At 47.9% G+C, this 27,929-nt stretch overlaps 1 protein-coding gene across 14 annotated transcripts; it reads left to right on the top strand.

Moving 5' to 3' along the window:
• Positions 1-959: 959 nt before the first annotated feature.
• Positions 960-27,929, top strand: LOC143823687 (uncharacterized). 14 transcript variants are annotated; one of them, XR_013226549.1, is made up of 8 exons: positions 12,085-15,681; positions 15,954-16,016; positions 16,921-17,325; positions 19,429-19,499; positions 21,113-21,368; positions 21,617-21,898; positions 24,674-24,851; positions 26,584-27,929. XR_013226549.1 is itself a non-coding variant. In XM_077310227.1 (7 exons), exons 2-7 carry the CDS (start codon positions 15,675-15,677, stop codon positions 26,703-26,705), a joined length of 519 nt encoding a protein of 172 aa, XP_077166342.1. In that variant the 5' UTR covers positions 960-1,416; positions 13,237-15,674; the 3' UTR covers positions 26,706-27,929. The 14 variants fall into 14 exon arrangements, 4 of the variants coding, with proteins under 4 accessions (XP_077166342.1, XP_077166345.1, XP_077166344.1 ...); XM_077310227.1 differs by lacking the exons at positions 16,921-17,325; positions 21,617-21,898 and adding an exon at positions 960-1,416 and having other exon boundaries at positions 13,237-15,681; positions 21,291-21,368; XR_013226553.1 differs by lacking the exon at positions 16,921-17,325 and having other exon boundaries at positions 21,291-21,368.

The following is a 27,929-nucleotide window of genomic DNA, read 5'->3' as shown; positions in this document are numbered from 1 at the left end:
CCTTCTAAATGCTCTACGAAATGAAGGCCTTCGATGGATCCAAAAGAATTACAGCCCTGCACAAAGCATTCTAGAAACCCAGAAATTAGTCTCCCAATTGAAAAAAAATCAGTAGCTGCAGGATGCAGTCCAAGTCCAACATGTTTTGCCAGCAGGCGGCGCTGTGGCCATTCCTAAAGGTGGTTGCACTTCCTTAAATGATGCCTGCAGGAGGGGGGGGGGCTGCACCGTACCTAGCATAAATAACCAGCCCTCAGCTGGAGGTTGGCAACCCATTCTGATCAGCACAGCCTCTCCCTTGCGTTTGGGCCTGTGTTCTCCTGGTTTGAGATTATCCAACTAGAGAGACTGAATGGTTGAACCTGTGTTATTAGTTCAAGCCTGTTAACCCAGAAATATTTACTTGTACACAGATTCAGGATTTTGCAGTCCACCTGTGTGCTGCTTCAAGGCTGGGATGTGCCTGTATTTTTAGTGCATTGTCAAATAAATATATATACACGTTGTTTAATGTATTCCTCATAATTTTCTCCAGAGCCAGCGTGGTGGCGTGGTAAAGAGGAGTGGCCTCTAATCTGGTGAGCCAGATTTGATTCCCCGCTCCTCCTCTGCATGCAGCCGGCTGGGTGACCTTGAGCTAGTCACTGTCCTGTTAGAGCAGTTCTCTTCGCTCCACCTCCTTCATAGGGTGTCTGTTGTGGGGAGCGAAAGGGAAGGCGATTGGAAGCCACCTTGAGACCCCTTCAGGTAATGAAAAGCGGGGTATAAATCCAACTCTTCTTCTCAACCAAGCTTTGTGCACCCAATTTTGGTATTTCTTTGGGTTGGGGTTTCCTCCCTTCTTTTTTAGTTGGGTAGTTAATAGTGCAGGGAAATTCCTGGGCGGGGGGTTGAAAGAGGAGCTGGGTAGGGTCTAAGGAGGCAAGAGAAGACAATCATGCCAGAACCCAGCCTCCAGGAGAACTGAAGGCTGTTGGTGGGCTGGAGAGCTCCAGCCACTGTCTGGAGGTTGGCAACCTTACCTAGTGATGCAAGGGCTTCATAGTCCAGGAGAGCCCATGTGCAGGAGCCAGGATGGGCCAGCTCCGACATTGGAAAGATGAGTAATGCTCTAAATTTGCCTGTTCAACCAGCACAAGGGAGAAGCCGAAGAAACGAAAGCTCACTTCTGGAATGGAGAAATTGTGCGTTTGTGTGTGTGTGTGTGAGAGAGAGAAAGAGGCAGGATGGCAAAGCAGCTGTCAGGCACAACAGGGGAACTTAAAGTGCAGCAGGGAAAACGAGATATGTCAGCAAATTCTGCAGATAAACTCAGCAAGCTACAGCAGCCGGGGATGCAGAGTTGAGCAGCCCGGAACATGTTGCTGTAAACGTGGATTTCTCTGGACTGGAGTCCGGCAGCCCCAAGATTCCCAGGTGAGGACCACGAGTGGCTCTTAGCCCCCAGGTCTAGATGCAATGCAGGGGCAGGGATGCTCTGTCTTCTCAGTGCTTGGGGATAAGAGTGGGGGGTCTTCTGGAGTCCTGGCCCTGCTGGTGGACCTCCTGATGGGCCCTGGGTTTTGGCCCCAGAGTGTTGGACTGGGTGGGCTGCTGGCCTGATCCAACAGGGCTTCACTTATGTTCTTCTAGGAGTAAAGTACTTTGCAAAGCGTCAGTCCTCCCTGCTCCTTGGTGGTTTGTATCCTGCTAGATCTGTGCTGCACGTGTGAATAACTGGGGTGTGGTTGAAAATGGAACAAACTAAGCACAGCTCGGAATGAAGGGAGTGCCTCCACACCCCTTTTCAGGAGGACAGAAAAGGATCCCAGTATGTCCTGCTGGATGGTCTCAGATAGCCCAATCTCATCAGACCCTGGAAGCTACACAGGCTTGGCCCTGGATTGTCCTTGGATGACCGGCCACCACAGAAGGTCCTGGGTCACCATGCAGAGGAAGGCATGGCCAAGCCACCTTTGAGCACCTGCCTCAAAAAACCCACAAAGGACTGGGTGGTCTCCCTTCCAAGGACTGACCCCAGGAGGGGCCATCAAGGCAAGTGAGAAGCAGAGGTAGCTGGTCATTGCCCTCCTCTGCAGAGTCTTTCTTGGTGGTCTCCCTTCCAAGTACTGATCCTGGCAAGGGGCTTTCAAGGCCAGTGAGAAGCAGAGGGGGTTTGCCCTTGCGTTCCTCTGCAGAGTCTTTCTTGGTGATCTCCCATCCAAGTACCAACCGCAGGAAGGGCCATCAAGGCAAGTGAGAAGCAGAGGTAGCTTGTCATTGCCCTCCTCTGCAGAGTCTTCCTTGGTGGTCTCCCTTCCAAGAACCAACCCCAACAAGAGGCTACCAAGGCCAGTGAGACGCAGAGGGGGTTGGCCCTTGCCTTCCTCTGCACAGTCTTCCTTGGTGGTCTCCCGGGTAGGGCTTCTGGCAGTGTGTAAAAAGTCTTAAGGCTCTGCATGATGATGGAAGGCAGGTGGCTCTCTAGCGCCACACATAAGCGCCCACCTGGCCTTGCTTCGCAGGGTACTTCTCCCCCGTTTAAAGCTTGAACCCAAACCTACTTGCTTTCCCACTGTGGCAAGGAGCCCACGTATTTTGTTTTACTTCTAATTCCGAAACGAAACCAAGCAACTAGTGTGCTTAGCTGCAGAAAGGAGGGTGTGAGGAAAACAAACAGATGAATGCACAGAAGACAGCGTGGGGAGGGACGGAGCTCTCTTGGAACAGCCTGAAAGAACCACCATGCCCAAAAAGGCATAATTGAAGACCAGGCTTCTCTAACGGGGGAGGGGAGGGGGCTGGTGGGAAATATTTGTGGAGGAAATCATGTCCCAATAATATAGAATTATTCTTTCCCAACGATGCCTGTTTTCCGAAGGGCTTCACCGCAGAGGGAGGGCCGGTCTTGAGAACATCTCGCCCCCCCTCCCCTAGAAAATGAGCCCCCCTTTCTAGCCATCCTTCAAGGGTGTGTTGGGGAGGCATTTGGGGACGGTTTGCAAAATAGTCACTATTACTTTATGCATCTTCTTAGTTATTTAAATTCATTTCTCCTCAGTGGGGACCCGAGGCAGCTTACTTCAGTCTCCCTTTTATCCTCACAACAACCCTGCGAGGTGAGGTTAGTCTGGCCATAGACTGGCCCAACAGGTCACCCGGTGAGTTTCCACGGTACAAGTGGGGATTCGAACCTGGGTCTCCCTGATTCTAGTCTGATTTTCTTCTTGCTGGCCCTGCCTTCTCTCAGGTTCTCCCATTTGTGGCTATTGGAGGCAGAAGGGAAGGGAGTTCTGATTGGGACCTGGGTCCAGGCACAGGAGAACGGAACTTAGCTGCATCCTGCCATGTGCAGAGGACAGGTACCACTGGAGCTGAAACCCTAGCATGCTTTCCATGCAACAAAGAAGCCAACCTCTGAATCCCAGAGCCAGGAGACAATCTCAGGGGAAGGCCATGGCCTCTCTGCCCTGTTGTGGGTCCTTCCAGAGGAACTGGTTGGCTGCTGTGTGAGACAGGAGGCTGGGCTAGATGGACCCTTGTTCTGATACAGCAGGTTCTTCCGATGTTCTTATGAAGACCTTGGTCTCTCTACCCCTGTTGTTGTCCTTTCAGAGGAACTGGTTATCTACTATTTGAGACGGGAGGCTGGACTAGATGGGCCCTCACTGGTCTGATCCAGGAGAGATCCTCTGATGTCCTTAGGAAGACCTCGGCCTCTCTGTCCTGTTCTTGGCCCTCAAGAGGAACTGGTTGGCCACTGTGTGAGACAGGAGGCTGGACTGGAGATGGATTATTGATCTGATGATGGATGACAGCCTAATTTCTTTCCCTTCCCTCTTCTCCACTGCTAGAGGGAAATGAGCAGGACTGTAGATTCTGAGTTGGAAGATTTGGGAGTGGAGCCTCTGAAGGGGGGGTTGGAGGGGGGGCTGTACTACACAATCAGATAAAAGCCTGAGAAGTTCAGAAGGGCAGCTCAGGACGCACCCAACTGTTTCCTCCAGGGGAGCAGACCTCTCTTACGTGGAAATCGGCCGGAATTCCTGTAGGTCTCCAGGCCTCAGCTGGAGGTTGGCAGTCCTAGAAACACGCTATGTACCAGCCATGGGTGCAAAATAATGGACTCTACATTTTCAAAGGGTCTCCGCAAAAGATAAGGCAGATCCAGAAATCCAGTTAATAACCTTCATTTCGACCTTTTCCCTAACTTTTCTTTTTCTGGGGGAAGAGGTTTTAATTTCCAGACCTCCACCTGAGACCCAACTTAGTAAGGAGGCAAAATTAAAAAACCCAGCAGGTTGTGATGAGACTGGTCCCCAAAGTGGGATCCAATTAGTTATAATCAATTAAATAAAATTAAGGAAAAGCAGGCTGCTCAGGGAAGGGTGAGAATTGGAATGACCTTGTGGGCGCAAGGGAAAGGGGGGTGGGAAAAGAAGGGAAAAGGAGAAATAAAAGCAATTTTAAAAGACAGTCAAATGGAGAACTCAGGGGGAACTGCGCAACTGTCAACCCCAGAGGCATTTCCTTTTTCCAACTGATTTGAACCCCCCTTCCCCTCCCCTCCATGCCTTGCCTTTTGCAGACAATTTCTAATTGGCCTTGGGAATGATTTAATTCATGTGAGCCTCCAGCCAGGCCTCCTTAAAACTCTGCTGCCTTTCACATTCTCCTGAAAAGCCTCCAAGTTTGATATTTGCCGCAAGAGAAAGTTTTCTTTCTTTGACCTCGAAGCCGTTTTCACACCTGGTTACAGGAGACTCCCGACAGTTTGAGACATGTATGAATTTCACATGGACTGAGCTCTCTTTTTCCCATGGCAAAATGCACTGTGTGCTGATTTCTCCTGCTTATTTGGGAATCCTAGAGTGGGAAGAGGCCAGACAGTTCATTTGCTTAAAAACTTCCCAAGAAGGAGAGCCCACCATCTCCCGAGGAAGCCTGTTCCACTGAGGATTAAGTGATAGATTAAGCATAGTTTGCAGCACCAGACCAGATTAGACTCTGCTCAGCCTAAATTTTGGGGCCTCTTTGATGCTATGGTAGCCCTTGGTCTGTTTCATAACATTACGGCCCCCTAAGAAGGATTTGATAGATACAGTACAGTATGGACAGGACACCGTCAGAACGGGACAGAATTTGTTATATGGTCAGAGACCTGAAAATCATTATAATTCAACATCAAGAAGTTAAACATTACATGATTTTTATGTTAGCCCTTTTTTTACAGTCTGGTGGGAACCTCAACCTGCTTGAGCTGCCAGGCACCTTTGGGATTCTGATACAGGCTGGTGGACACAGCCACAAAATGGCTTCCACGTGACATGGAGCCAGTCACAAAATGGCGGTGACCACTTCAGCTACACAGTGAAGATCCTAAGAAAGTTCTGGGTTGGGTATATCTAGAGACTTTGGGAGTGGAGCTGGGTGTGGGAAGGATTTGGGGTAGGGAGGGACCTCAGTAGAGTCTAATGCTATGAAGTCCCCCCCTCCCAAGCAGCCATTTTCTCCAGGGGGAACTGATCACTGTCACCTGGGCATGAGCTATAATTCCAAGGGATCCCCAGGTCCCACCTGGAGGCTGGCATCCGTAACCACAACAGACCCCCTGCGGGGCTGAAGGAGCTCAGAACTGTGACTAGCCCAATGTTACGCGGCAGGCGGCATGTGGAGGAGGAGTGGAGAATCAAACCTTGCTCACCAGAGTAGAGTCTGCAGCTCTTTAACCACAACGCCTTGTTGGCTCTCAAACCAGGCCTGTTGCCTCAGCATTTCTGCCTCAGCATTTAGGGATCTTTCGGAAAGGAGCTCTCAGCCCTTGCAAGATGAAGCCTTCCCTCCTCCTTCCCAGACCCTGGAGATGACGCAACCGAAGCCATTCCTATTGTCATGAGATTGATATCGCCGCTGCTGGTGTTTCCTTTGATTGCATCTAATAGTCATGTTTGAGTAAAGAAAATAATATTGTTTGCTATCCGTGCAATTCTCTCAAAATCTCAGGAAAGCTAAAACAAATAACCTCCACAAGGAACGCCTGTTTGGAATCCCAGGAAATGCACTTAAGCAGTTAAGCATCCTTACCGAAAAAGGCTCTCCTAAGTACTACTTTTCTACAGACAGGCAGCCTAACTGATTCAGCAGTCCTTGGGGCGGGGTGTGTGTGTGGCTTCCTGCATTCTGAGATTGGGACTGGAAGAAGCTTTGGGTCCCCCAAGGACGTTGTTTTGGCGGCATGTAAATCAGATAAGCCGTTTAGTCCTCGAAACAGAAGGGTGGACGAATCAAGAGACAAGGTTCTTGGGTGTCTCTTGAGAGGAGCTTACTGTTTCAGCAGACTGCAGGATCTATGAGTTCCTACAAGTCTTGCAAAACCTCTGCCAGCCAGCCATCTATCAGTCGATCGGTCAGTCCGTCTAGAGCCAGCATGGCTTAGTGGTTCAGGAGTGACAGCTTCTAATTTGGAGAACTGGGTTTGATTCCCCGCTCCTCCTCCACATGCCGTCAGCTGGGTGACCTTGAGCCAGTCCCAGTTCTCTCAGAGCTCTCTCAGCCCTGCCCCCCCGCCCTCCCCGCTATCTCACAAGATGTCTGTTGTAGGTAAAGGAAGGGCGGGCAGTTGTACGTTGCTTTGAGATTGGGTCATAATGGGGTCACCCTAAGTCAGAAGCCTCTTGTGGCGCAGGGTGGTAAGGCAGCAGAAATGCTGTCGGAAGCTGTCAGCCCATGAGGCTGGGAGTTCGATCCCAGCAGCCGGCTCAAGGTTGACTCAGCCTTCCATCCTTCCGAGGTCGGTAAAATGAGTACCCAGCTTGCTGCTGGGGGGTAAACGGTAATGACTGGGGAAGGCACTGGCAAACCACCCCGTATTGAGTCTGCCATGAAAACGCTGGAGGGCGTCACCCCAAGGATCAGACATGACTCGGTGCTTGCAGAGGGGATACCTTTACCTTTACTTTTAAGTCAGAAGCAACCTGGAGGCTCGACACATAGGCACTATACCTTCCTCATTTTGTAACTGCCCTCAGATACAGGTCTGTCAATATGGCAGGAGAAGGGATTTTTTCAGGAAGCAGGTTGCAGGCTTCTTTGGGACTGAAAACCAAGCCAAGAGCACTTTGAACTGTGCTTGTGGAAAAAGTTGGCCGTAAAAGGAGACCGGTATTTCCAAGAAGTCCATTTGGATGAAAAAAACACTATAAAGTGGAAATTATGGGAAGTCCATCCCTGTTCTGCATTTAAATAGAGTCAAAATGGATCTATAATCAGAACACATCAGAATCTGGCATTTCCCCCCTAAATTAAACAATAAATTAACAGTGAGGAAGATCAATATTCAATTCTGTCTGAAAATGCCACCGAAACCCAGATTCACTAAACTCCACCCATGCTTCCCCCTACAATAATTAGCAAATCTGTTGCTCCTTCTGAAAAATGAAAGCAATTAAGTTATTTTTAGCAGGAAGAAATTAATAATAAATTGACCTTTAATGACAGGCAACACTGATGCAAAAGCATCTCGAAGGTGCCTTTTACTCAGCTGCTGCCTGATAAGGCCTTTTAGTGGAAGTTTTTCAAACTTCCTAAGTCCCAAACTGGGCTACTGCAATGCACTTGATGTGGGGCCACCCTTGAAGACTGCTTGCAGCCGGTAGCTAGCTGAGAACTGAACTGCAATGGAAGGACGGCATGGTGAAGAATCTTCAAAGAACATTTTCTTAAGTCAGGCTTGTTTGCAAATGCCCCAAGTTATATTCTACCCATCCTCTCCTTTAAATCTCAGTTGTGTTGAATTTTGTAAGTTTGGGTTTTTTGGGTTTTTTTTTTTTTTTAAGAACAGCATGTGTCCTGAGCATGCTGAGTTGATTAGCCATTGGTAAATTGTGAAAGCATGAAAATGCTGGCAGGCTGGAGCATAGCTTTATTGCCTTCAAATTAAGCAGAAAGCAATCTGTCCTTTAGCACGCATAATAATCCCCCCCTTCAATAAATATTAAGGGGTTTCTCGTTATTTATTTGTTTGTTTGTTCTATTTATTTATTCATTCATTCATTTATTCGTTTGTTCCATTTATTTCGCTCCGCTCCCCGAAGGCTCGTGGCGGGTTACAACAATTATTAAAACAACAATAAAACAATCTCTAACATAAAAACCAGCAAGACGGCAAAAAACCCGGCGGTAAATCTCGTCCCAATGTTAGTAAAACCCTAATACCATCTTAAAGGGGAGAGGGAGTGAGGGAGAGGGTGCTGATGGAATTCGCTACCACCGCTTCTATGGGAGGGCTCTGATCTAGCTGTCTGCCCGGCCTCAACCATAGACCTGGCGGAAGAGCTCCGTTTTGAAGGCCTTGCGGAAAGCTGGAAGCTCCCGCAGGGTCCGCAGCTCCTCCGGGAGCTCATTCCACCAGGTCGGGGCCAGGACCGAGAAGGCCCTGGCCCTGGTAGAGGCCAGTCGTGCTGGGAATGTCCGGAAGATTTGCACCTGCAGAGTGCTGGTGCTGGACTCCTAGGCCTAGTCTGCACACAATAGATAATGCACTTTCAATGCACTTTAGAAGTAGATTATCCTGTTCTGCACAAGAAAATCCAGCTGCCAAAGCACATTGAAAGTGCATTATCCTGTGTGTGCAGACTAGGCCCTCGACTCGTGCTCTTTTCTACTTCAGGTGTATCTGAAGAAGGGAGTGCCGAACCGTGAACTCCTCCCCTGCCACAAATTGGGCTAGTCTTGAAGATCTTGATTCTTGCTCTTGACTACTGCTGCAGACAGACTAACATGGCTGCCCATCTTGATCTAAAGATTCATCAGGTAGGACGCCCAAACAGAGATGAGGAAAAAGTTCAAGGAAGAAAGAGGCCAGCGCTGTTTTTCCTCTTTCTACAACAAGTCAAAGCTTTCTGACCTCTGACAGGTTTGGGAGATTGGTTTCGCAAGTCCAGCAGAAACATCTGCGGCTGTGTGAAATCGGATGTGTTAAGTTGGGCCAAAAACAGATTTCTCCCCGTCTCTCTCTTTGTCACCTTCGGCTGCTGAGGGGTGGTGGTGGTGGTGGATGGGTGGCCAGGAGGAAAGCAAGACCCTGGGGGGGGGACGACATGTTTTGAGGATTGTTTTGTGCTTAATCACAAAAGGAAACCCGGGCTTGTGCTTTTAGATTATAACACAACGATGACAGGTGACTTTGGCTTGAAATTCAAGTCTTGTGACAATGCGAGGGCCGTGATGGTTTGAAAAGAGAAACCCAAACCTGAAAATTCAGGAAATGACGGCTCAACTTCCTCCCTTCCCCAACAGCACTCCAAGGCTCCAGAATTTCTCAACCTGGACTTGAACCCAAGTCCCAGGGGAAGAAGCATGGGTTTGCCTCCAGCAAGTCCCTGTCATTAGCAGATTTTCTTTGGAGAACTGGAAGGGACATGTTGCATGGTGGCCAGGCTATTTCATTCCCCAGCAGTCCCCAGCGTGGTACCCAGGAGCGCCCATGATGCTTGCCAGTTAGGGTTTCCAACCTTCAGGTGGGGCCTGGATATCTCCCAGAATTACAGCAGATCCCCAAACTCCACAGCTAACCCAGAGCTAACAGAAGAGGGTTTGCACTCAAAAGCTCATGCCTTGAATAAATCTTTGTTGGTCTTAAAGGTGCTACTGGACTCTGATTGTATAGCCCTAAGACAGCTAGCTTGCTGGCTGTATGATTTTGAGAGGAGGGGGAAGGTAGGAGACCATCTACTGATCACAAAGAGCGTCCCATCTTGGCCTTTTGTGAACAAGGGAAAGGTTTATGGTAAACTTTTCACCCCAGCTGCAACAGGCACACTCTTCCTTGAAGAAGTTGCAAGGGAGGTGTTTAAAAATGCAACAGATGTTTTATTGATGAGGCCCGTGGCTACCAGGAAAAGCAATTAGGGCCCCCCTGAGCTGAAAAATTGGAGGGTGTGTGTGCGTTGCAGCATTGGTGCATGTTCTTTTCTGCTCTTGTGGAGAGACTGTTGTCCAATAGGTGTAAGGAGCAGACAACGACATCCGTTGCTTGCCTTGACTCAAGACGGGGAAAAAAACCCAGGTCTCTGTTGTTCCTGAAAAGGCTTTCTCCTCCCAGGTTCGAATCAGTGTATTAAAGACTCAACATGTTAATGAACAGCTCGAAGCGGGCCTGAGAGGGAGAAATCGAAAGGTTTGCTGGAAACCTGTCACAAACAGAGATGTTGAAGAAAGTCACGTTCCAGCAGCTGTCGGGGACTGGCCACTGTTTCTCAGCTGAATTTTACATGCTGAAGATTCTGGATCCAACTCCTGCAATCTCCAGTTAAAGAAAAAGAAAAAGAAGAGCTGTGGGTTTTTTTTTGTATCATGTTTTTCGCTATCCGAAGGAGTCTCAAAGCGGTTGACAATCGCCTTCCCTTCCTCTCCCCACAACAGACACCTGGGTGGTAAGTGAGGCTGAGAGAGCCCTGAGAGAACTGTGACTGACCAGCAGGTTTCATGTGTCTAAAACAAGAGAGAGAGAAACAGCCATGTGGCTCAATAAATCCTGCAGGTTCCAGAAGAATTCATATAGTCCAACTGGAGGTCAACATTAAGCATGAAGAAAAGTTATTGTCTTCAGAATCTTTAATCATCCTTATCAGAACAATCCAAGGTAACAGAAGTCCGCTCTTTTCCCAAGAGACCTTGAGCTCTGCTTGAATGTTTTGGTTGCATGTCATTGTTATTACACAACTGAGGAAGTCTGACAACAATATTAGATATTACCTAGGACACAAATCGTTGGTTTGTTTGGATGAGCCTTAGGGGAGGGTGGCATACAAATGTAATAATAAATAAAAAAAATAAAATGATAAAATGATGAGCATGATTGAAGATTCTGAAGACAAGAACTTTTCTTCATGATTAATGTTGACTTCAGTTGGAATATATGAATTCTTCTGTAACCTGCAATCTTTATTGACATACACAGCTTTTCCTCTTGTTGACATACATTCTCCCATGTATGTTTCCACTTTGTTATCTTGATTTGAATGTGTCTCAAGACAGCTGACAATCGCTTCCCCTTCCTCTCCCCACAACAGGCACCCTGTCAGGTAAGTGGGGCTGAGAGAGCTCTGAGAGAACTGTGCATTACCCAAGGTGTGCAGGAGTGAGAAATCGAACCCAGTTGTCTAGATTAGAGGCCGCTGTTCTTGACCTCTACACTCTGCAGACTCTCAGGTGATATTTTGCTTGTCAAACTGATATTCTACTTTGGAACTGTATGGCCTCCATATTAAATAGAAGAAGAGTTGGTTTTTATATCCTGATTTTCAGTGCCTGAAAGATCTCAAAGTGTCTTACAATTGCCTTCCCTTTCTCTCTCCACAGCAGACACCCTGCGAGGAAGGTGAGGCTGAGAGAGCTAGGTCAGAAGGGCACTATCAGGGCTGTGACAAGCCCAAGGTCATCCAGCTGGCTGCATGTGGAGGAGGAGCGGGGAATCAAACTCAGCTTGCCAGATTAGAAGCCAGGTTTTCTCATGCAATGTATATAAATATGACTGACTGACTGACTGAGGGAATGAATGAATGAATGAATGAATGAATGAATGAATGAATGAATGAATGAAAATGTTCTGGGGAGGTGTAAACAAGCCCAGCTATGAACTGAAGATACCATCTGCCTACTGAAGGACACCTTTGGATGCAACCCATTAGAAAGGAAATTGATGTGGATAGATTGTTAACCCCCAATTTTTCTTCCCTATTGTTCTTCCTCAGAGACATTGTTATTTTACTGCTTAAAAAACACACACAATAAAATAAGTCTCTCTCTCTCTTTCTTTCTCTCTCTCTCTGTCTCTCTCTGTCTATGTCTCTCTCTCTCTCTCTGCTAGTTCCAGAGTATTAACTTCTTTACATTTTGCAAAGCATTAATTTATATGACTTACAAGGAGCCCCATCCCAAGATCTCACTGCAATTTACGTTGCTGGCTTCAGCAGGTCACCTCCTCCTCTTACAAAGCTGGCTGATCCGAGGTACCCAGGCGTATTTTTCATGCACATTGTAAAATTAAATTGGGGTGGGGGGAGGGAATGGGAGGGGGGGGAATACCCACTCTCTATTTTCTAATTTGCTGTGAAAAGAGAAAGTGGAAGAAATATCAGAGTTGGCACAGTGGGATCTAATGCAATATTAATCTGATCTCACAAAGCACATCTTATTTTATTTTTTAACTTTGAAGGAATTACTAAGTCCTCGCAAATCATGTTACCTTGTAAGTCAAACAAAATAAAAAAAGATTATTTGGAAAGATATATATTGAACACAGGGCTGAATTACTTAAGTAAATCTCAGGAGCTGGGGAGGGGGGCGGGGGCGTGTGTGTCATATTGGACATGATGCGACCCAAATGAAATATTGAAAGACCCATTGATTTCCACGCGAGGGCTGCAGAAGACGAGTTTAAATCAATGGGAATTCTAAGTGCCTCATTTGACTGGATCGTGCCCGTTGCTGCATTATACCGAACACCCCAATAATTCTCAGATGCTTGATTTCGCATGCTCATGCGTACATGCTGTCGCCAACTTATGGTGAAACCAACGAGGGTGATTCAAGGCAAGTGAACAGCAGAGGTGGTTGACCATTCTGGTTTCTCTCCAGTTTATCTGTTTACACGGACACACAAATGCCATTTGGACTAATGCAATGAATGTGCCCTCAAAAGAGCCTGTTAAAACCGTCCTGTGGATCTCTGTGAATGCTGCAGTGTACGAACATAAGAAAAGCCATAATGGATCAGAGCAGTGGCCCATCCATCCATCAGGTTTGGCATCAAGTATTTAGTTGAACAAACCCAATATTTGGACTGGACTTTTGAAAGATTCTGTTCACCGCATAATACCAGGAGCCACACGTATTTTATGGAGAAAAGTGGGTTAAAAGCATCATCCTGTGAGGTAGGTCGGGCTGACAGGCAATGACTGGTCCAAGGACACTGACACCCAGTGGGTTTTGTGGCCAAGGGGGGAACTAGCATCTAGGTCTCCCCAGACATAGTTTGGCTCTCTGACCACTGTATCATTCCGCCCCCAAGCCACAGCCAAACTTTGTAATTCATTAACAATATAAATGCATTGTGACTATAGGATATCATTGTTGGAAAATGCTAGATTTGCAGTGTGCATGATTGAGCAGAACACAGAGTGTCCTGCAGGGGGCATTGGAGGCGATGTTTATTTAGCATAGTTGGATCAAGAAATTCATGATATTTTTTTTCAGGTTATCTCCTCCAGTGTCTTGATTGGCTCAATGGGAGACTTCCTGCTCTTTTGAGCACACTTCCTCCCTGCTTGTTCCCAGAACCGAAGAATGACTGCAGACAACAGTAGAACAGTTAGTTCTCTCTCTCTCTCTCTCTCTCTCTCTCTCTCTCTCTCTCTCTCTCTCTCTCTCTCCTTTCAACACAAAGTTGTTTCTCTTCACAATAAAACTATTTTATGCTTTTAAGCAGCCTGACACTGCAATCCTTCTCCTATTTAAACTCTGCCTGCAATCAAAGCGGGTCTTTCCGGGACAGCTGGAAGAATTAATAAGGGGGGATAGTTCTACAGCCAGCCATAAAACGATCATATTAGCAAGGTAAGCAATTGGTGTGATTTTTCTCCGAGGAGAAAAGGCCCCTTCTGCGCCGGCCGTGATTCAGTTCAGCAATCCGAGAACAAAAAGTAATATTGTCGCTCCATCTGTATTCTTTCATTTTTAGTTCCAACAAGACGACTGGGCTTCTCACCTGGCGTTCCCAAATTTGTCGTGTCGACAGGCTTCGTAAGTCCAGGAGGAGAAGGAGCGGGAGAACCAGAGATCCATATTAAAGATGTAAAGAGTACAAGCTCATCATATGGGGTCTTGCGGAGGGGGGAAGGGGGTGCCTGTCAGTCAATAGCTTCGGCCGGTGAGTTATGACCGTCATAACCTCGCCCTCGCAGTGCGGATGGAGGATCGGGGACTGGGGCAGAGATGCCGGGTCCCAGCGTCTTCGGCAGGGTGTTGTCTTCCAATTGCCTTTCTCTCCTCCTTGCAAATCATAATAGGAGTGGTAAACTTTTCACATGTGCCTGCTGGGAGTCGTTCACAAGACAAATACATTTCCGGGGGCCTGAGCCTGCCACATTCTGTTCACCTTATTATCGTTTCGAGCAGAGCCTTGACATATTTTAAATTCCCACACAGGCAATTCCTCAATACGGGAGCAGCTAGAGTTACATTTCAGTTTCTGCTGACTGTCCCTTATTATTTAGCATGTGAAAGAAGGCGATGATGGATGGATTGGCGTGACGTGTTGATATTACCCATGCAGAGGGAGAGAGAGAGAGGTTGACACCTTCATCAACTGGGGGAAAGACCCAAGGGTTCTTCGTTTGCCAACAGGAATGTTTATTCGACCTCGACCAGAGGTCCCCAACATGATGCCCCTGGGGCACCATGGCATCTGCGAACACCTTCTCTGGCACCCACCAAGTGTTTTTAGGAAGTGGGTGGGGCCAGCTTTTGCCCAGCAAGATCTGGAGATCTGATTGGCTGTGAGGCTCTGTTCCTGGAAGTTCAGCTGTGGCAGTCCTGTTGTGGCTGACTCCGCCTCTTGTGGCGGCCATGTTGTGGTGGCCATTTTGTTTCTGCACTCACCAGGCTGTGCCAGAATCCCAACTATGCCTGAAAGCTCAAAAAAGGTCGGGGGCCCCTGACCTATATGATGTGACATTTGTCACTACTACATTACATTTTAGCATTTTTGCCAGTCGGCACATGAGGACAAACCAGATCCACATTTGACGAGGAGCTGGGTAAATTGCTTTGCAGTCTGTGGTGTCCTCGGAGCACAACTGTCCTCCCTCTGGCACAGATGCACAGGTGCATAGTCATATATATGCTCCATTTTGCAGGGGAGGGAGAATTTTTTAAAACTCTTCCAGGTTAGGAGAAATAACACCTTCCAAGGCAGGGGTAGTCAACCTGTGGTCCTCCAGATGTTCATGGACTACAATCTCTATGAGCCCCTGCCAGCGTTTGCTGGCAGGGGCTCATGGGAATTGTAGTCCATGAACATCTGGAGGACCACAGGTTGACTACCCCTGTTCCAAGGGTAGTGTTGTGTTTGCGTTTGAGTTAGCAGGTTCTGCTAAGGACCGAGCTTGAGGTCCAAGGAAGGATCAAAGTGTGCAATGAAATTCACCAATGCTCTGCTAGATTCCCATCTAAGGATCTAGTCAGCTTAAACTGAAACTGACCAATAGCGCGCACCGGCAGGGTGATCCATTGCTTGCCTGTGTGTACAAGCGTTGGGTTTTCAAGGGTTTCTCCGTTCAGTTTTGCCTCTTGTTACCACCCTGCTGAGATCCGAATAAAGAGCCGATTGAACTCCCAGGAATCCTGGCGTCCTTGGACCCCTGGATTGAACAGGTAAGTCCTGAACTTCCAGAAACTTTGCCAGCAGGGACTCATGGTCATTGTAGTCCACGAACATCTGGAGAGCCACCGTTTGGGCACCCCTAAGAGCGGGCTCTCTGCCTTTGTCTCTTCCACAGGATTCTCTCAATTCTGAGGAAGTCGGCAGCCCATAAGGAAAACATCTGACGGAATTGAATGTTGGGTTCAGCTTGAAAGAGGGCCGGACAGGTAGCATATCAGAAAGCTCAAGATGACAGCGGAGAGCAGAGCAGATGGAAGGCGAGTTCAGACTCTTGAAGGCTTCAAGGAGATATGGATTTCAATTTGATGCTCAACCGTTGGCTGAGCTCCGTTCCTAATTTTAGATCCCGCAATCCTCCCCATCTCGGCTTCTACCTCCCCATATCGCCTTTAATCACAGATTTCTATGCATGCATCACTCCAGAGACGCTGGCAGCTTGGAGGGGGGGGGGGAGGGAATCGACCATGTTTCCTCTGAGCTTCTGCATTGATGGTAATAAGAGCAAATGTCTTTATAATTTATTCACAAGGGCCGGCCTGGCTGTTGGGGCACGGAAGAAGGGAACCGCGTGGTAAGGGGCAAATGAAGCAAGGTGAGTCTTTATTGTCCTATATATATCTATATAGAGCTTCTTGTGGCGCAGAGTGGTAAGGCAGCAGACATGCAGCCTGAAAGCTCTGCCCATGAGGCTGGGAGTTCGATCCCAGCAGCCGGCTCAAGGTTGACTCAGCCTTCCATCCTTCCGAGGTCGGTAAAATGAGGACCCAGCTTGCTGGGGGGTAAACGGTCATGACTGGGGAAGGCACTGGCAAACCACCCCATATTGAGTCTGCCATGAAAACACTGGAGGGCGTCACCCCAAGGGTCAGACATGACTCGGTGCTTGCACAGGTGATACCTTTACCTTTATATATCTATATAACAGCTTCGTCTACTATGCCTTTCTCATCAACGGGGACCCAACATGGGCGGCATCCGTCTCACCCCCATTTTATCCCCATAACAACCCTGTTAGGTAGGTTAAGCAAGGAGACTGCGATGGGCCCAAGGGCTCTCAATTCGAATTTGTGTTTATCAGAGCTGAGTTGGACACTCTAACCCAGCTTTTTTCAACCTTCTGATCATGGTGAAAACCCCTGAAATGTTTTTCAGGTTTCAAGGAAGCCCAGAAGCGGCACCGTGCCCCTTCAGAGAAGTGGGCATAGATGGGGGGAGCCAGCCAGCCAATCAGTTGATTATGGAATCCTAGAGTGGGAAGGGGCCACACAGGCCATCTAGTCCTACCCCCTGCTCAGTGCAGGACCAGCCTGTGTCTATTGGGAGAAAGAGACCAGACCTGTAGAGCAATCTGGAGCTGCCAACCTTATCTCCCCCCCACCCCCGCAGGTGGCCAGGAATGACAGGGCAACTCCATCAAGCTCCAGGTGCGAGTCCAGGTGAGACCCTTTGGGCAGAAGAGCAGGGTCTACAGCCCTCATCCAATTGATTCATTCCAGGTGAACAATATCAGCCTGGGCGTACTTGCAAGTCTCTGCCTTTTCCACTTCCAACGGCTCTTCCAAAGCACCATGAAGTTAATCAAGGACCAAAATCTTGTCTTTTTTTTACGGGCCTCTGCTTCCTATTCGGGACGCGGCTGCCTCAGCTGTAGTAAACCAAGCATTGCCCGTATTGAATTTCCCTGAACCCATCTGCGCAGATCCTTCAGAGCTGATATTGATTCGGTCGATGAGCCTTTATCTCTCCCTGGGAGAAATAAAACGCCAGGCCCACTTCCTTGGCAACCTCTAAACTACGCATAAGGGAACTCGAAGAGGGAAACCGCTTTGGCTCCACGACTGGCATGATCCACATGGGATGCCCCGCCAGCTGAGAAGGAACAAATAGAGCCACTGTGATGGGTAGATATTTTTTTTTAATTGCTATTATCCTTCGTTGGTGGAAAGTGCCAACATCAGCCCCGTGGTGACCCTGTAGGGCAGGGGTAGTCAACCTGTGGCCCTCCAGATGTTCATGGACTACAATTCCCATGAGCCCCTGCCAGCGTTCGCTGGCAGGGGCTCATGGGAATTGTAGTCCATGAACATCTGGAGGATCACAGGTTGACTACCCCTGCTGTAGGGCACGGGTGGGCGAACCGAGCCCCTCTAGATGTTCATGGACTACAATCCCCATGAGCCCCATGCAGGAATAGACATGTGTGGGTTTATAGGATCCCGTGCCGTCTGTACTGAGGGAATCTCTAGACACACATGGCTCCAGAAAGAAACCTCCCCACCCCCCCAGGAATTTCTGTCTTGGAAGGCCAGGGACAGTCAAGGAACAAGGGCGCTTTTGAAAAACCCAGACTCTCTGTCCGGGCTTTAGCGATCCCGATTAGCATTCACAGAGTATTTCCTCAGTAAAGTCGGAGGGCTCAAGAGAAGTCCAGAGCAGAGCAGCTTATCTCCCCAAATACTGACACGTTGCTTTTTCATAAAGCTGTGTAAACCTCGCTGCGGCTCTTCTCCCCTCCAGCCTTCGGGCTGGAGGAGTGGGCCGAAGACAGCCGTTCTCTTTGAGCACACAGTTCTTATCTCGCCACGGGGAGGACCGGTGCCCTCCTGTCTGTGGGCAAACAGCCTCTCTTTGCTTTCCATAATGAAATTCCAGACTTCCTCTGGGGGCCGAGTGGGAGAATCGCAGCACTTAAGCTGCTTCCCACCCACCCCACCCCCCCCCTTGGCCTCCGCACCGGTTTTTGAGGAAATCTTGTGGGAATAGAATAGTTATATAAACACATTACTGCTCTTTCACCCCTGGTCAACAAACCTAAGAGGGGTTAACAAAGAGCTAGCTAGGTTGACCTCCCCTCAGCTAGGTATTCCAGCTAAGCATTAAGTATCTCTGGCATTTCCACGTCCTGTTTCCCTCCCTCTGAGTAGTTAAGAGTGGTGAATTCTAATCTGGAGAGCCGTGTTTGGTTCCCCACTCCTCCACGTGCAGCCAGTTGGGTGACCTTGGGCCACTCACAGTCCTGTTAGAGCTGTTCTCACAGGGCTCTCTCAGGCTCACCTACCTGATGTTAGTTCCCTGCGAGAGCAGCTCTAACAGGACTGTGACTAGCCCAAGGTTACCCAACTGGCTGCATGCGAGGAGGGGGAAATTGAACCCAGCTCTCCAGATTTGAAACTGCTGGTCTTACCCTCGACACCAAGCTGACATGCTGGGAAAGCAGCTGCCTAAGCAAGATTCTTGTGCTGTGTAGCGGTTAAGAGTGGCAAACTCTAATCTGGAGAACTGGATTTGCTTCCTCGCTCCTCCTCCACATGCAGCCTGTTGGGAAACCTTGGGCCAGTCTCAGTTCTCTCAGAGCTTTCTCCGCTCCACCCACCTCACAAGGTACCTGTTGTGGGAAGAGGAAGGGAAGGTGACAGAAAGCTCCTTTGAGAGTCCTTAACGGATAAACAACTACTGTTCTTTTTTTTTTTTAAAGCTGCACAGCCAAAGAATTCTCCAGCGGCCTTGCAGGGCTAAAGCCCCACCTTGCAGCTCCCAGTTTCTGAAAACAGTTGGTGGGGACCAGGAAGGGTGCTAAGCCCCTGGGCACCGCATTGGGGACCCCATCCTAGGGTGACCCTGTAAGCACTATGACCATATCTGATTATGCTCGGATCCTGCCAGACTTCTCATGTACAATATTTCACTTCACTCCTGGCCGTCGCTGTCTCTGGGCAATGACTCGAATGCAGAAATAGCTATGGAGGCCATAAAGCAGGTTTTCCCAGGGATGATCTGCGGGACCCAGAGATACTTATTTTTTAATAGTGAACCTGCCAAAACAGCTGAGGCAGGCCGCCAGGGGCTTTTGCAGCTGCAGCAGGTAAACCGGTCGGCAGAGATGGAGGCTTTTATTTCCCACTTCTCACTAGATGCCCACGATTCTCTCTTGGTCTCTAACTAGCTTGGTTCAGAGGCCTGAACACAATCCTTTTGAGACAGTGAAGCCATTTTTATGTTCTCAGGGAAGGGGAAAGTTCACCGCTCGTTATCAGTCCGGATCTGGCAGCCTGGCCAAACTCTGCTTCTGTCCCAGGTAAGCCCTTGTTCTGTTCTCGCCTCGATCAATCGGAGCGTTAGGCAGCAAGAGAAGAGAGATCTTATTTCCCCTTTTGATGGGGGCTGAGATAAAACCTCATTGCGTCCCGGTTTCAGGGCCTTAATTATTTTTGCAGAATCCACTGTGGAGCACAGGGTCGTACACCATGGAAAAACAGGCTGTATGAAGTCCTTCTGACGCTGACTGTGATTAATGCCCGCCAGCAGCATTTACTGGTGATATCAGTAATTTTGGAGCACAAGTACAATCATGACTAACCCAGTGGACAGCCCTGATATTTATATATGAGCAATCGATTTACACAATCAAAGCATTCTTTGATTGATTGCTGAGGCCCGGTGAACAAGGCTTTTCATTTTCGAGCAATAGCTGCTGCAATTAATTGGAAAGTTGAGGATCTCTGGCCGTTGCATTGGAAACAGAGAAACTGCGATGACTCTTGATGTGCACTTCACAGCTCTTGTTTGTGTGTCTTATCCCGTCCTTCATATAATGAGACTGCAGTGTCTATTTTCTAGCAACGGCTTGCAATATAACTGGATGACCTCAGAGTTTTAGCTGGAAGTAACCTGAGAGGTGCATTTCTCAACATTCCTCTTTCTTCTGTAAGGCAATAATGTCCTTTTATTTAAAAAAAGGTTCTATTAGGGCCAGAACAAACATAATGAACATGAAGATTGATGGGGTCTGAATGAGAAAAGAGTCAGAAGGAAAAGAGAGCTGGGGGTTTCAGTGGACAGTGCTATGAAAAAGTCATCTATGTGTGCTATAATGTTACAAAAGGTGAATACCATGTTGGATATGAGTAAGAAAGGGACTGAGAATAAAACAGATGTTATTGTAATGCCCTTGCATAGATCTATGGCAGCGATTCTCAACCTTCCTAATGCCGTGACCCTTTAATCCAGTTCCTCATGCTGTGGTGACCCCCAACCATAAAATTACGCAAGTGTTCTTTCAGTTCAGTTCAGTCCTGCCTCTTGTCCCACCATGCCGATCTTGCTCTTTTCCACTGCTCCAGAGAGACGAATGCTCTATCTCGATCTACTCCACAAGGCTGTTGTGCGGATGGCATCCTCCCGGCCAAGCTGTTTGCCCTGCCACGACCCCTGTGAAAGGGTTGTTTGTCCCTCAAAGGGGTCCTGACCCCTAGGCTGAGAACCACTGATCTACGGTGGACAGTTCTGGTAGATGTGAAAGCTATTGCAAAGCTGGGAAAAGTGCAGAACAGGCCAACCAAAACAATCATGGGGTTAGAGCACCTTTCCTATAAAAAGAGAAAAAAGTAGTTTTTTGTACTGCTTTTAACTACCCAAAGGAGTCTCAAAGCAGCTTACAGACACCTTCCCTTCCCCTCCCCACAGCAGACACCCTGTGAGGCAGATGAGGCTGAGAGAGCTCAGAGAGAACTGCTCTGTGAGAACAGCTCTAAGAGAACTGTGATTGGCCCAAGCTGGCTGCATGTGGAGGGGAAAAAATCATGCCCATTCCAGTCTTTGACATGGCTCTACAGCACAGGGGAATTGTCGCCTGTCCCTTGTTCTATTGCCAACCTTCCCAGAGAGTTAAGCCAGCATCTCTTGAAACAGGCCTGCCCAGGACAGAGTCTAAGCTTAAGTTCGGGTGACACCTTCTCAGTCTTCCTAACAGCATTAGAAGAAGATTTGGAAGCCGGGGCGGAGAGAGGAAGTGAGCAGAAGATCACCGGGGACAGTTTCTCAATCGAATCAGACTTGATGCTCTGCAGTCTCCGGGGTTTCTTTTCAGAATTATGAGGCTGCACAAAGCAAGTCTAAAAGAGTACCGTGCGGTGGCAGATCATCAGGAAAACAGAATAAGCACCAGGTAATTTCATAAGCGCTCTCTGTCTCCGGGATGCTGGGAGCGGGGGGGGGGGGGGAGAGCCGCATTCAGACAGCCTTGTGCTTCCTGGGCCGTCATCCGTTCATCCCGCCCCTTGTCCTCTCAAGTTCTCGGTCCTTTCATTAGACGCTTTCCCTTTCAGAGTCTGATAAGCAAAGGATGAGTCTTGATCTTACTTTATCTCGCTCGTGTCCCTCAATTACATTGAGGTCTCTGCTTCAAATCTACAGGGGAATTATATATTCTTTGGCGTCCCGCTGTGGCCGTCTCTGTCAAGAGATGCAGGGGAAGGGGGTACAAATGATGACGACGATACTCTGCAATTGATTTAAGCCTCGCCGGCAAGACAAATGGAGGGATGGCAAATTAATTTCCAGCTCAATTCAGAAGGGGCTCCTCCACCCCACCCCGGGGAGAAGAGGAATAAAAGAGAGCGGCCAAAACATCCTTTGTAGAACTAGATTCTCCGTGTCCTGTCAAGGGGGTTGTTAAAGGTGACCTTCCGGATGCAGGTTTGTTGGTTAGAAGCTTATTCTAGGGAAGTCTTTCTCAACTTTTTAACCCTTAAGAAACCCCTGAAACATTATTTAGGCTCCGAGAGACCTCAGAAATGCCATGATCATGCAGAATATGGTTGGGAGGCAGAGTTGTGGACATGCCCACCTGGGGCCCCTCCCCTCTCTACCCCCTCCAGGCCCGTCATTGGCCATTTTGGAAAGAGAGGCAATCTGACATGACTGTATATGGTCATACTACCCAATAAATGTTTAACACATTTAAATATATATATTAAAATTAATTATCCCAAACCCATTTGGGAAATCCTTCCGGGTCATCAAGAAACCCTAAGGTCTCACAAAACCCTGGTTGAGAAAGCCCACTCTATTGTTACAGCTGGAGTACTGGGGAGATCCAAGTTCAAACCCCCAGTCAGCTATGAACTCTTTAGGGTGCCCATGGACCAGTCATTTTCACTTGGCCCAGCCTACCTCGTAGAGTTGCCAAGAAGGTAAATGGAAGACAAGTCCATGAGGTTTTGCTCTTTGGAGTAAGGGAGGATGGGAATGTCATATTTTGGTGGGCTGCTGGACTTCCCCCACAAGAGTCTATAGCTGCTGAGAGGCCCTGTGGGAGCAGACTCCACACCAATTCTGCTTCTTGCACAGCAGACTAGATGTCCTGTCACCCTCCAGTTCACACGTTTGGTTGACTTCCTCAGGTCTACATACAAAACTAGCTCTTCTCCTCCTCCTCCTCCTTCTTCTTGATAAGATTCAAATTCAGCAAGGACTTCCATGAAAACAACATGTGTGTGTGTTAAGTGTTGTCAAATCACTCCTCACCTTAGAAGACCCTATGAATTAACAACCCCCCAAATGCCCCATTATTAATAACCTGGCCCAGGTTAGACTTGCAAGACTAAATGTTGTTTTTCATACCCTGCTTTTCACTGCCCAAACAAGTGTCCAAGCAGCCTACAATCGCCTTCCCTTCCTCCCCCACAACAGACATCCTGGGAGGGAGGTGGGGCTGAGGAAGGAGACACCACAGCATGTAGCACATGGCATGTGAATTCTTCGGCTGCACCACGTTCTTGAATAACATGGCCCTGGTTGTGGTGGTAGAAGAAGAAAGAAAGAAAGCCAATCTGCAGACAAGATGGGTGTCCCTCAGCCACATCTTTAATGCACCCCAGTCCTCCTCTCTCCTTGTTGACTGGTGACAGTGAAGCATCCCCATCTTCCCGGCCCTTCTTTGAAGACACTTGCATGCAGCCTCCCTTTGTTCGGCTGGGCATGTTTCCCGCGACTTTTCGACCTTGCTTCAATTATCAACTCTTGCCTCGGGAGAGATCCATAACCACAAATCGATCTGCAGGAAAGAGAGGTTAACAAGGAGGTATTTTGTTACTGGGCCTTGCTGTTATTCCTCTTTCTCATTTCAGGGTAATACAAAGGCGAACGCGCTCACAGGTACAAAAAATATCTCCTCTGCGTGGCCGTGCCAGGCAGAAGGACACGGAATGCATGCACTTGGTGGGGTCGCCAGCCTCCAGGTGGGGACTGGAGATCTCCTGGAATGATGACAGATCTCCAGGCGATGAAGAACTGTTTCCCCTGGAGAAAATAGCTGGACAATGGGAAGAGGGTGGGGACCAGCGAGCTCCCCTTTCTAAAAAGTTTCTTTCCTTCTCCTCGCTGGCAGGTTATTTTCCATTTTATTGCCCAAACCAAACGCAATCATGGATTTCGTATTCACTTTCCCCTCTTAATGCGCCCATTCATTACGGCTCCCTTTTTTGTTGCTTGAACATTATCTTCCGGAGAAAATTATAACTCTCTTGGTCTGAGTCTAACACACTTCGGTTTAAATTGAGTTCCAAGTGGTTTTAGTGCTGGATATGGCATTTACTGCAAATTTACAGCAATCATGAGGGGAAAGCTTTTAACTCACTCGATTTTTTTCCCCATTCCCTGGTCCCACTGAAGGGAATTTTCTTCTTCGTTTTCTTCCCTTAAAAAAAAAAAAAGCTTGGTGTTTAATTTCCTTTATAATTAACACAATATCTTCCCACCACTGCTTGGCTTGGAAAACATGGCTTTTAGCTACTTCAAGACGGTTGATTCAGACAGGATTTCGACCACTATGTTGGGAAATCCCTGGAAGTTTTGAGGGGAGGACCTGGGAAGGTGCAGCTTGAGCTGAGAGGGACCCTCAGTGGGGTGTGACGCCTGACAGAATCCATGTACCACAGTGTCCATTTCCTCCAGGGGAGCTGATCTCTGTGGCCTGGAGATCAGTTGAAATGTTGGGAGATCTCCAGGCCTCCCCTGGAAGTTGGCAAGCCTAGGTTCAGAGGCTGTACTGGGACACTCAAGGTTGTTGGGAAAATGTGGACAAATATTTTTTAAAAGACAGGAACTAGGCAATGGCCGGGCATCCCTAGTGGGTGGGGATCTGCTCTGCCCCCTGAATGGGAGACCACTGAAAGTCCCGCATAACAGACAGCAGTAAGGAGAACGAATAAGCCATTTAGGAGCTCTCTTCCTCCATTGTAGTCCATGCCAAGCAAGAGGAGACGTAATAAACATCTCTGTCAGTCATCTCTGCGGCTCATTTTCATCGCTCATTGTATTAGTTCTCAGCTTGTTCTGTGCCTTAAGTACAAGTGACAGACGATATTAAATGCATAAATTATATGTATTCCGTTCCTGTCACCGATAAATTAGCTGATAGGCTTTGCTGGCTTGATGATATTAGTCATTTCCGGGTGGTTTCTTTGACAGATCTCCTCTTTGGCTGCTCTTGCCGACGGAGCGAAAAGACCGCCTGGAGCACCAATTTGTCGGAACAAGGAAACCGAGAGAGAAGAACGGCGTGGTGCGCCAACGGGCGGATGGCGCAAGGGCCTAGTCCTCACCGACAATAAATTACGGAGAGGTAGGGTCGCCAAGCTCCAGGGAGGTAAGACTGAGAGGCATACTTTGGGATGTAATTATGCAAAGACGAATATGAAGATGTTTGGGGAGTTCTAATTCACCTTGGATAAAGACATACCAAACAAAAAAAAACATACCCAGGAGTTCTGTCGGTCCTTGGTCCTTAGTTTATATTAGGACTCTTATCTTTGTGGTGTGTTTGTTCCAGCCAAAATTGACTCCATGGAAACTTCCAACCAGGCGGGGAAAAGATAACCTTCATTAAGTGAACATGTGTTGATCTGAGTCCAGTAGCTTGAACTCGAAAGCTCACACCTTGAATAAATCTTTGTTGGTTTGAAATCTCTCCCACAAATCCATCAGAGGATCCCCTCCAATATTGAGATATCTAACATCGAGATCATTGTTAGATCTATTGTATTGATGCCACCCTCTTCTGAATATTATTCTCCCCACCAGGCTGAACTTGGGGGGAACTCAGGTAATTAATATCAGAATTGTGACCACCGCCAGTTATATGTTATATGTAACTTTTGTTGATGTTAATTGGGGTTTTTATAGGGATTTTATTGTGTTTTAACTATTTATGTTGTAAACCGCCCTGAGACCTATTTGGAGGAGGGCGGTCTAAAAATTAAATAATAATAATAATAATAATAATAATAATAATAATAATAATAATAATAATAATAATAATAATAATAATAATAAAAGGTGCTACTGGACTCTGATTTTATTAAGTGAACCTGGAAGTTCTTTTCCTGCAGTAAGCAGACCTATTGTATTTGGGAGTCAATGGACTTTGGGTTTTTGATTACTGATTGCAAATTATTTTGAGATTCAGGGTGTTTTTTAAATCCATGATAGATTTGCTAGGAATGAGTGTCCACTTATTGTTAGCTCGTCACAGTATTCCCCTTTTTTGGGATTGTATATCCCTATTAATGCGTGTCCTATTTATTTGTCTGGATCTCCAAGACAAATCTCCAGGTGGCTGGAGATCTCCTGGGATTACAACTGATCTCCAGGCAACAGAGATCAGGTCTGCAGAAGGGTCCCTGGTTGCGCTGTTCTTTTAATTGCCCCCCACCATCCCACCATTCTGTGCTCCTCCTCAGACATGATTTAATTACCTGACCACCTTGCTCCCCCAAATATACTGGATGTGATCTTTTAAAATATTAGGTTATTCCATTACAACACTGTGTTAAAACCAAGGCTGATTCCCACTATTTTCCCCCATAGAAGCAGCATTGTAATGTGAACACCCCCACCCCCCCTTAAAAAAATGTTTCAGGGAGAAGGGAGGGGGGCGGGGGGGGGACACGAATGCAAGGATTTCTCCATTGGGCAGACCCGAATTAGAACCCACCTTAAAGAATGAGGAATTATTAACAGCAGGGTAAGTGAGCACACAATTTGAGTTTGCAGCTAGAAAGGCAAAACTAGGTGCGGAAAGGAACGTAAATGTTGACACTTTAAGAAGTCAAAATCGAGGGATAACACTAGGGTGGAAATGGACTTGGGGAGTGTTTCTGTGAAACTTCCCCTGATTGCATCCTTTCCCCAGGCACCCAAATAGTTCCTGGAGACAGGATGCTGAATGAGATGGCCTCTTGGCCTGACTCTGCATGACGCTCCTTATGTTCTTGTCTTCTTAGCCGACTCTTCTGTATTTTCTGAAGCCGACGTCATGTATTTCGGCATGTGAGCATTTCTCCTGGAAGCAAACATATGTCATCTTGTATTCCTAACAGGGCCTTTAATTAAGTTGTCATCCCCCCCCCCCCCCCCCGAAGACGCCCTGAACAGCGGTTCTGCCGAGTCTTCATTAGATCTGGATTCCTTTTTTATTAAGCGACTCCCAGAGTCAACTTGATTCCCTGACCTCATCGCAGCAAGGGGAGAGTGGCAACGGGGCACCTTTCTACGAAACTCCCGACACAACGAACGGCTTGTGACAAATGCCAAAACCAACCTGTCAAAAAAGCCAGAACCTTTTGAACGATCAGCTAACCGAAAGGGACGGGAGGGGCCGTTTCCGCTGGATTTCTGCACTCCCTGCTGTGGATCTCCGGAAGCTTAATTACAGGAATAATTGAAAGAGAGAGAAGGGAGGGGTGGAAAGCCAGAACGACACCAGCTTAATTTCAGGCATGGAGATGAGTCCATTTTAAACATTGTAATTGGTGGAACAATTAAAAGGCAAACAGAAGACGCTTTATATTAAGGAGACTGGAGAGAAAAACAGGCCCACAGGCCCAGGAAGCGGAAAGCGGGCTCTGTGGGAAGAGGAGCAGAATTGCAAATGTTTTCAAGGGCTCTTTGCAGGCTGAGCAACATGTCCTGCAGGAGATCTGGGATCAGAAATCCCCATGTCAGCATGCAGTAGGGGTTACAGGGTCAGGAAGGGACAACGGTGCACTAGAAGGACATCTGCTCAGCTGGCGGATGATCCCACGTGCAATCGCCGGCATCAGGAAGGAGGTGATTTTAAAGACCTCAGCCCGAGACCCTAGAAAATGGCAGCTCTGTAGTGCTCTGTGGCATCATCACTGGCAGAGACCCAAACCACTCACCCAAACCACGCCCGCCCTACCTGGCCAGTTATTTCCCACCTACCAGAGTCAACCTGGTGTAGTGGTTAAGAGCGTCGCCTTCTGATCTGGTGAGCCGGGTTCGATTCCCTGCTCCCCCCTCATGCAGCCAGCTGGGTGACCTTGGGCTCATCGCAGCCCTGATAGTTCTGTTCTCAAAGAGCAGTTCTGTCAGTGATCTCTCAGCCCCACCTACCTCTCAGGGTGTCTGTTGTGGGGAGAGGAAGGGAAGGCGATCGGAAGCCGGTTTGAGAGTCCTTTGGGCAGTGAAAAGCGGGGTATAAAAAATCAACCCTTCTTCTCTCTTATGTCCAGTTGCAGAAGAAAGTGTCTGACCTCCAGGATACGGCTCAAAGGCCGTACAAAGTTTTGTATTCCAGCCGGTAGGTCCCGGGCACGTGCTCAAGAAATTCTGCTGCCGCCTGTGATCCATCTGTGGAAACAGGCCGTCATTTGAGAAGGCGCATCAAACGGACGCTGAGTATTAATTACATTGTTTACCTAGT

Source organism: Paroedura picta, chromosome 14, assembly GCF_049243985.1.
Source record: "Paroedura picta isolate Pp20150507F chromosome 14, Ppicta_v3.0, whole genome shotgun sequence".
NCBI lineage: Eukaryota > Metazoa > Chordata > Lepidosauria > Squamata > Gekkonidae > Paroedura > Paroedura picta.
Note: the sequence above shows the minus strand (reverse complement) of the source record. Positions and strands in the feature narration are given on the sequence as shown.